Source organism: Danio rerio, chromosome 13 (genome assembly GCF_052040795.2).
Source record: "Danio rerio strain M-AB ecotype USA chromosome 13, GRCz13ab, whole genome shotgun sequence".
NCBI lineage: Eukaryota > Metazoa > Chordata > Actinopteri > Cypriniformes > Danionidae > Danio > Danio rerio.
In genome coordinates, this window is record NC_141033.1 from 8,092,526 (window position 1) to 8,102,500 (window position 9,975).

At 36.3% G+C, this 9,975-nt stretch overlaps 1 protein-coding gene across 20 annotated transcripts in view; it reads left to right on the forward strand.

Moving 5' to 3' along the window:
• The window catches only part of gbf1 (golgi brefeldin A resistant guanine nucleotide exchange factor 1), a 167,139-nt gene that overhangs the window by 155,345 nt on the left and 1,819 nt on the right, over nucleotides 1-9,975 (forward strand). For 8 of the 20 annotated variants that reach the window (XR_015505573.1, XR_015505574.1, XR_015505576.1 and 5 more), the window contains 7 exons: nucleotides 403-553; nucleotides 1,182-1,312; nucleotides 4,878-4,979; nucleotides 5,088-5,201; nucleotides 7,061-7,238; nucleotides 7,337-7,507; nucleotides 7,950-9,975. The exon at nucleotides 7,950-9,975 is cut by the window's right edge. Coding sequence is in view for 11 of the 20 variants with exons in the window: in XM_087278781.1 (XP_087134907.1) it covers nucleotides 403-553; nucleotides 1,182-1,312; nucleotides 4,878-4,979; nucleotides 5,088-5,201; nucleotides 7,061-7,238; nucleotides 7,337-7,507; nucleotides 7,950-8,182 (1,080 nt within the window). In the remaining 9 variants the exon portion in view is untranslated. The remainder of the gene's footprint in view (nucleotides 1-402; nucleotides 554-1,181; nucleotides 1,313-4,877; nucleotides 4,980-5,087; nucleotides 5,202-7,060; nucleotides 7,239-7,336; nucleotides 7,508-7,949) is intronic. The other 12 variants (XR_015505572.1, XR_015505578.1, XR_015505579.1 and 9 more) reach the window with 5 other exon arrangements.

The following is a 9,975-nucleotide window of genomic DNA, read 5'->3' on the forward strand; positions in this document are numbered from 1 at the left end:
TAATTGTCATGATTTCCGTTGTGATATCATCTTTGTAATCTGTAATTTGACAATTAAATTCTCTTAATTATCAGTCATATTGTGGGAAAAAAAGTATATTATTATTAAATGCAGATTTGGTCCTCTTTGCATGCTTCCCCATGTTCATAATCTGAATGATGCACATCAGAAACAATATAATGTTGTCTGAACGTCATATCAAATGTATAGCATGAGTTTTCTCCTTTGTTTAATTCCACCCATTTACCCGTCATTTCTCAGTAGTGGTTGTATAACAATCAATTCTATTGTTCCCATTAATAACATCGAAGTGCATCTGTATGTAAAGCAAATATGCATTTAATACAGCAGCTATACCCTGAGTGTTTAGCCACTATTAAAAGAGCCTGTTTGCCCATATAGTTGTTAGACCTGATGCACACACTGCACACGCGAGCAGCCGGCATCTACAGCTCCTGGGCGGAGGAACAGCGCCATCTAGAGGATGCAGGAAAGAAGATCGAGGCAGACTCTCAAACGCTGTGGACCAGCTGCTGGTGTCCGCTCCTTCAAGGTCAGAGATAGTAGCCAAACAACACAAAAACAAGCCGTGGTGTTGCTTAAAATACAAGCATATTTCATCATTAACAAATATCTGGTTTAAAGGGATTAAACTTCTGATATCATTTACTCAGCCTTGACTTGTAGACTCTTTTTCTTTTTTTTTTTTTTTTAGGAAAAACAAATATCATGGAAGTCAATGGTTACCGGTTTCCAACATTGTTCAATATCTTCTTTTAAACAGAATAAAAACATTCAGTTTAGTTTAAGTATCAATTCTCACAATCAACTATTGGCTTATTACCTGCCTACTATTAAGATATTGGCTTATTATTTGTACTTATAATGTAAATATTCTTTATGATCTTATTCTACATCCCTCATTCTACCCAATGCCTAAATCTAACTAGTCTTAATAACTATTAAGTAGAAAATTAGGAGTGTATTGAGCTGAAAGTCATATTTAATCATGTGTTATTGGGACCCTTAAAATATAATGTGACCAAAAACTGGTTTGAAACAAGTCAAGGATGAGTAAATGATGACCGAATTAGAATTCTTGGGTTAACTAACCCTGTAACTTATAATATTAGATGTTCAGAGATGCTGTATGATGTTTTATTTTTTATTTTGTCTACTAGGTATGGCTTGGTTGTGCTGTGACGCACGTAGACAAGTCCGCATGCAAGCACTCACTTACCTGCAAAGGGCACTTCTGGTCCATGATCTACAAACACTGGATGCGGTGGAGTGGGAGTCCTGCTTCAATAAGGTCGACTAGCTCACTATTTAAAATGGTTTTCCTATAACTGTTCCGTAACCCTTATGTTATGTTGGGGATGAACTCATTCACTACAGGGTGGTGTTTAGTATTTTTTTGGCCACAACTTTTTCTATTTCAGCAAATGGAATAATTTTTGGTGATTATCTTAATTTTACATATATTGGGAAAATGCTTTGAACTTTTCAAAAACTCAGGAATACATGGTGTGCAATTTAACTACACTTTTGTCATGTTGGTGGTTGTTTTTGCCCCATTGACTTTCATTATGATGAGATTTTTTGAATGCAAAGACATGACACCAGATAATCATGCATTTTTAATTGTTAGTGGTTTAGATTGAAGAGGCAGGGTGCCGTTTTTACTGTTGATCATCAGTTTCATTGCAAAAAAAAAACATACTTTCTGGTAGGGCTGCTCGATTTTGGGAAAAATTATAATCACGATTATTTTGGTCATAATTGAAATCACGATTATTCAAAACGATTACTGTTAAAGTCAAAATTATTAGCGCTCCTGAGAATTTTGTAAAAAATAAATATTGTCCAAATGATGTTTAACAGAGCAAGGAATTTTAACTGCATTTCCTCTTATATTTTTTTTCTTCTGGAGAAAGGCTTTTTTATTTTTATTTTGGCTAGAATAAAAGCAGGTTTTTTCAAGCAAGTCTATAATATTAGCCCCCTTAAGCAATATATTTTTTGATTGTCTGCAGAAGAAACTACTGTTATACAATGACCTGTCTAATAACACTAATTAAGCCTTTAAATCGCACTTTGAATCTGAACGCATGTATTTTGAAAAAATATCTAGTCAAATATTATGTGCTCTCATCATGACAAAGATAAAATCGATAAGTTATTAGAAAAGAGTTATTAAAAGCTATTATGCTCAGAAATCTTCTTTCCTTTAAACAGAAATTGGGGGAAAAGGGTTGCTAATATTCAGGAGGGCTAATAATTCAGACTTCAACTTTATACAAACAGTTATTTTCCACCCTGTAAAGGAAAGATAAATAAATACAATAGAATAAAAATATAAAACAAAATTAGCTTTAAGCATCTTCACTTTAAGAAACACTTTAGCTACAAAAGTCCTTCAGTCAAGAGCAGAGAGGCATGTTCTCCATTTGTTGTTTGATTAATAATCATAAAAACAGGCGGCAGAAGGATTATAGCGCGCTGTCTCTTTAATAGTTTCTCTTTCGCGTCTCTTTTGATTCTCAACTCGTTTGTTTATTACACAAATGATGCTTGATATGAATAATCAATAAACGCCGCATTTTGACACCTATTTGACCATTAAAGTAATCACGTTAAGATGACTTTAGATGTGTGCGCTGACTGCGCTCTGCTCGTCTCAGTGTGTGAGTGAGACCGAATGCTGACTGCATGCTTCAATTCTGTGTGTGCGCGGCACACATAATCATGCGGTCTTTCACGCTTTTAAGATCAACACGTGTACAACTGGAAAGGGGGCGGTATGTGATGGAATAATCGTTTATCTCGATTAATAATTTTTCATAATCGTTAGAAGGCAAAATCGAAATCGGATTTCTAATTAATTGCACAGCCCTGCTTTCTGGCTTTGTATATGGAGTAAAGTGTGTGTATTTGTGCTATTTGTGTATTTGAACTACTGTGAATATCGGTTTAGTTATAGATCAGGTTAATCAGATATGTCGAGGTAAAATACTATGGCAAAGCAGGTGAGGGCAAGTAAATAAAACACTCCAACTACTAAAAAGCAGATAATTGTGCACAATTCACTGCTTGAGAGTTTGCTGGACAGTCTTTCTCTGACACTGAAGAAGGTTAAGACACGAGCAATCATAGGAGTGCAAGAACTCGCTTGGACAGTGCTCAAAAAGCAAGCGTGATTATATTTACATTTGTTTATTTGCTATAAATGCTCATAATGTCTTCTGTGAATGTATTTGAGTTTTGTTTTAAACATTCAAAAAGAGTGTTTTCTTTGAGCAGGTCAAATTAAAGGTACAGGTCATATATCTGACTGCCTGTATAAAAGGATAAAATTGTATTACAAATACATAAATAAATGTATTTATAAATTTCAGTAAAAAAAAAATGCACACTATAAATTGCTATTATGCTTCCTATAACTCTTATAAAAGCCAGAAACTAAGTTTTTTTGTGTGTATCTAAAGAGTTAATAGTGCCAACTGATCATCAACAGTAAAAATGACAAATTTGACCTCTTCCCAACAGGTAAAACCCCTAACAGTCAAGAATGCATGGTTATATGGCATCATGTCTTTGCATTCAAAAAATGTCATTATAATGAAAGTCAATGGGGCAAACACAGCCACCAACAGAAAACAAGGGAGAACATTTTTTAATGCTGCACAAAATCTAACAACGCATCAAAGCCAGTGTTGTTACTGATCTAATAAAAGGTCCACAGTTACCTGTTATTAGCGGTGTGAACCTACACTGCTCTCATGGTTCAGTTCTGTTACGATTATCATGCCATCGTTTCGGTTCAATTTGACATCTCGGTGCATTGACGATGCTTTCCATACACAATTTTATATTTTACTTCCCAGCACAACAATTGTTGAATGAAAATGTAGCATTTTTAAATACGTTTAATATGTATACAAGCAGTAAGATATAAGAACTGTACCTTTAATTTTACCTGCTTGAAGAAAGAACTTTTTTTTTTTTTCATGAATCAAACAAAACTCAAGTATATGCACAGAACAACATGAGCATTTATAGCAACTAAACAAATGTGAATATTATGCTGCTTGATTTTTGAGCATTGTTGAGCGTTGTTAAATGCCTATGATTGGTCACACGCTCAACAGAAAAAGGCTGCGAATGTGCTGGCGCTTGACAGCGGCGATCACAGCTGATCCATGATGGACATGGTGGAGAAAACTCGCTCTGCAGACATGCTCTTATTCAAATCCAGAAGTATCATTATAACAGCCGAGAGGAGAGGAAACGTAAGGTGAAAGGTCCACAGTGAGAGAGCAAGAGAGAGAGAGAAATGGAGTTTACTTTCTTTTTCTCCGTAACAGTAAAACAGGGCATCTGCTGTAACTTCAGTATCAGTGAATGACAAACACACGCACTTAATTGTGCAGAGTTCCTGTGTTTTAAATACTCACTTCAAGGTATTTTACTGCGACATATGAGATAAATGACGTCAGTACATAACAACCGGTTAGAATCTATTACTGAACTGATACCAAGTTGTCCGCATCGATGCACTGAAGAAACTGTTAATTTTGACACCCATACCTTTTAAATTAAAAATAAGTCATTTTGTGTTTGTTTTTCTCAAATCAGTGACGTAATGCACTTGGCAACTAATGAGCCAAAACCCTGGATTAAACAAAACGTTTAGTAGATTTGATCAGCACTGCGGTTGCTTAATTGATTTATGCAAAACAATTAATATCTATCTGACACATTTTTACAGCAGTTTAGTCTAGTGAATGTTTTCATCTCCAACATAATAAAAAAGCAGTACATTTCTCTTTGAGTTCAATACTAAGGTTTTGATTGTGTTGTGTCTCTCTCTTCAGGTCCTGTTTCCTCTGCTGACCAAACTTTTGGAAAATATCAGTCCAGCTGATGTGGGCGGCATGGAGGAGACCAGGATGAGGGCCTGCACACTGCTTTCCAAGGTCTGGGCTTAGATTCTTTTTGTCTGACTAATATTAATATCTTTAACTGGAATTTCTTTGATTTTGTTGATCACTTGATTTGTTGATGAGTGTTATTGGCCACCTCAGGTGTTCCTGCAGCATCTCTCTCCTCTGCTCTCTCTGCCCACGTTTGCTGCCCTCTGGCTCACCATTCTGGACTTCATGGACAAGTACATGCACGCTGGATCCAGCGACCTTCTGGTGAGATGCTTCAAAGCACAGATTGTACATTATAGCATTACCCTAATGAAAAGTGTTAACCCTTTCACGCGTGAGTTTTAAATACTCCAGCTGAGCCTCCTGCATGAGTTTTTTTGTTTTGTTTTATTTTTGTGATTGTTACTTAGTGTCTATTGCGTTCCAAAGTTCCTATGGCGATGCATCAAGTTTACCACGTGACTCATCAGTCCCAATGATGTATATCAATGATGTATATGTCATATTTTGTTTCTTTTTGCCCTTTTTTTGTAAACATTGACAAATGTTCTAAATATATTGTGAAATTTCTGATTCTCAAATATGTGATAGGACATATACTTTGTCTTTTAAACGGCTTATTATTGATCGTATTATTTGTAATATAACGGGTTATGGGCACTGCTGTTGTTGCTAGAAGTGATACGGCTGCGATTGGAAGTTAATAAGTATTTATATTATTCATTAAATTTCGCCTTAATTGTATTTTATTAGCTAGATGGGATACAGCTGAGAATAAGTCAATATATTGTAATCTAATAAATTGTATTTTATTAGATGATGCCATATTGACGTGAGTATCCTCAGCTGTATCCCATCTAGACTTCACCCTCTCCTGCAGTGTGGTGAAGTCAGATAGGATACAGCTGAGGAAACTCGCATCAATATAGCATAATTTTTGTGACACTACAACAAATAATATTTTTACATAAGCGAAAGGGTTGGGTTTAGGGTTGAGGTAGGGGCAGACCTTAATAAAATATAATTAATGTGTAATTTATTAATAGTATTAATAATTCAAGTTAATTTCCGATCGCAGCTTTATCCTATCTAGCAACAATCGCAGGAGAGATCCGAGCTGCTGGATTTAAGTCATCTTTATTTATCATTTTCTGCTGAAATACATGAAGGTTAGCAACTGTTTATCTAGAAGGGGAATAAAGAAAATATTCTAGTAGCATAAACAGTGTGATTCTTACATGAATAAAGCACGTTGTCCAGTTGTATGGAAAAATAATTATTATTGCCGTCTCTATAGACATCTGCGTGTATTTTACAAACCGTAAATGGCATGTTTTGCTTGTTGTTTTGTGTATTTGAATGTCTGAAATCTAAATTAAATGTTGACACCTTTTTCTGTGCCTCAGCACATGCCGTCAGATTTGAATTTTAGCAGCTGATGATGTGCGCTCTGAACATACCAATCACACCGGTGTAATCGTATGCTTCAGGAACCAGCCAAGGCTGATCACACCAGTGTGATTGCACGCGTTAAAGGATTTGTTAGCTCAAAAAAAATTGATGTTGTTGTTAAATACTCCCATGAACACAAATTAAGATATTTTTTAATAAAATTAAATTTTAATGAGAGCTCTCTGACCCTCCATAGACAGTAACAGTCCCGAGATTTTTATAGTCCAGATAAGGAACTTCAAACATCTTCAGTGGTTCAACTTTAATCAAACTAAGCTCCAAGAACATGCCAAGTTTTATATATTTTTAATTTTTCTCCTCCACGTAATGTCAAGAGTGCTCATTTACTACTGGCTGACTCTGATAAATACATTATCTCACCCATAGTAAATGCGAACCCTGACCTGTTAAAAAAAAGACGTCACGTAGGGACAAAATGTGTTAACATTTAATAAAAGCTCCATGCAGATTGGCTAATTTTATACCTGCCGTGTGCTACTCACATGGTTGACTATTGTACTTACTAATTTGCATACTATTTTACCATGTCTCTAAGCTTTAGTTCTGGTGTTGAAGGATTTACAGCAAAGCATGATTAATTTTAAGTATTGATTGATTGAGTGTGTTTGTGGGTGTGTTTGTGTGTGTGTTTGTGTGATTTTGCGGCACAGCTGGAGGCCATCCCTGAATCCCTGAAAAACATGCTGCTGGTAATGGACACAGCAGGGATCTTTCATAGCGCAGACTCCCGCACAGGATACTCAGACCTGTGGGAAATCACCTGGGAGAGAATAGTCTGTTTCCTGCCCCGTCTAAAGGAGGAGCTCTTCAAACAGACTGTCATTCCAGGTACTGCCCATTTAAACAACACTAGCGATAACATTACCAAGCGCATGAAGCCACAAGGTTTAGATTTGGCGAACTGAGATCTTGTGTTTTTGGTGTAGAGCCTGTGTGTAATGTTCCTGTGGAGCCCGTCCCGCCTCCTGTTGCTGTTCCTCCAGCCGCTCCCACTGTGCCAGCTCCATCACCAGTGCCAGCAGCCCCTGCAGAGCCAAATATCCCCAGCAGACCCTCATCGCCTCAAGACATGCCGACACCGAGTGCCAACGGTGATCGTAAGCTTTTTTTTTTTTTTAAACATTGGAGTGGGTGCTATGGGAGTTGCCATTTTAACAGGTTACACTCTTGCTGCATAGTAAGCTACGTTTGAACTTGCACACTACTCATAGATACTACATTTAAATATGAATTTTCTTCAAAAGTATGATCTATATAGTATGACTTTTAGTATGAGTGGAATATGCTGCAATGGCTCCTTTAAATACGAGATCAATGTAGCGAGTTTTGCCGCTCTCGCTGCCTGAGCTGAAGGCAGACAGCGTTGTCGCCAGGGCGGCCAGAGCGACCTTGGACGCTCTCGCCGCATTTCGGTGTGAACGTACGGTTAAGCAGGGTTGTGCTGCCAATCTCTATTTTTGGTTTAAAACGTGGAGAACGTGTAGCTCTAACCAAGTATATTCTTAAACAAACCTTTTCTGCTTTCTTTCCTTTGTGCAGGAACAGACAGATCATCTCCAGTTCCTCCCTCAACACCTCCGCTACCCACTCCAGCCAAGAAGAGTCCTCCAGAGTCCCCGCCACCTCTCAGCCAGTCCCCGCTCATCCTCCAGCCCCTCGCCTCCCCTTTGCAGGTGGGCGTCCCCCCTATGACCCTGCCAATCATTCTGAACCCCGCCCTCATAGAGGCCACCTCACCCGTTCCCCTGCTGCCCCGCCCCTCCGCAGACTGACCCACCCCTCCGCCAACTGCCCCGCCCACAGTGTTGCAGCATTTGAAGGAGAAAGGCGCTGGAAGAAGCATCTGATTTCACTGTAGCCCACACACTATTCAATTATGTAAGAGCAGGAGCTGGAAGAAGAGCGTACGAGAGGACATTGAAATGCATGGTTGCCTCTCCTCGTTTCAAACATCAAAGCTTCTCCCAGACCGATCAGACGAGAATGTCCTTCAGCCAGAGATGAGCATATTTATTCAAATCAGGAAGGTGCCACCCCCAGAGGGACAGTTCATTATTGATGGGACGAGATGTATTTCTGGTAGGTTAACTGCAGCTGTCAGAGCAGATTTTAATGTGTTAGTACTGGTCAGGCAGAGATCACAGAGAATGGCTGATGAGTAGAGGTCTGGCTTGTTAAACCGTACAACATACTTTAGCGCTGAAGCTTTTAGCACCGCTCAAGATTAACGAGACTGTACAGTATGATGAAGAAAACCCTAACTTATTTAGACTATTCTTGTCGCTTTTACTCTTTAATTATAGCATATTGGCGTAAATTGGTCTAGAGGAAAATTGAAGTAACAGTCCATCCAAAAACTGATAATTGTGTCATCATTTACTCATCCTCCACTTATTTATATGTATAAATGTGATAACACTTATAATAACTGCACAGTATGAATAATATATTAAACGTTATCAAATAATGGATTCATTATCTGTTAAGCATTAACTCTACATTAATAGAGTAAGCAGTTTATAACTGCAGTTACAAATTCTCTTGACATATAGGGACATGTGTAATCTGCTTAATGACTGTGTTTTAATAGTTTGTTAATGATTCATTTTTCATTACTGAATTAAATATGCTGTTATTTACAAATCAGTTATTTCAGAATAGTTGGTGGTTTTTAAAGATTATTCAGAATGAGAGAGATTAATAAACTATCCAAATCAACATTTATAATGCTTTTATTCAATAATATACTAATAGTTAATTTGTATGTTAATAAATGCTTTATTAACTCAACTTCATGCAGTTTTGTGACCTAATCTAAAGTGAGGACTATTAATACTTTATAAATTCTTTTATAAATGACAGTTAAAGGCTCAGTTAAATTATATTAAAAAATACTTTATTCAATTTTATTAATTTGAAGATACACGAATGAAACTGAATCAAATGAGAAAATAAATCTTTGCAACAATATTCAAAATAAAATTACTGTACAATTTAGACATCGCTTAATAACATTAAAATGTTGAATCATAATATATTGTTAAATTATCCTATTGTTGTTTTATCCAAATTTTACAGTAATTTACAGTAGTTTTATTTTTTAAATACGATTGCAAAGATTATTGTTCTTTTAATACTCAGCATTTAATTGTCATTTATAAGGGATTTACGAAGCATAAATAGTCCTCACTTTAGATTAGCTCACAAAACTGCATGAACATGAGTTAAAAAAGCATTTAATAACACACATACTAACCATTACTATACGCCTGAATAATAAAATATATAAATGTTAATTAAATAGTTTATTAATCATTTACTTACTCATTCTGAATAATCTTAAAAACCATCGACTACTCTTAAACACAACTGGCTTGTAAATAATGCAGTACTTTAATTTAGTAATGAAAAATAAATCAACAAATTATGAAAATACAATTGTTAAGTACATTATAAGTGTGTTTATAAATCAAGAATACAGCATTTGTAGCTGTAGCTATAAAATGTTTACTAACATTTACTAATGTAGAGTTAATGCTCAACAGATAATAAATTCACTAGATGC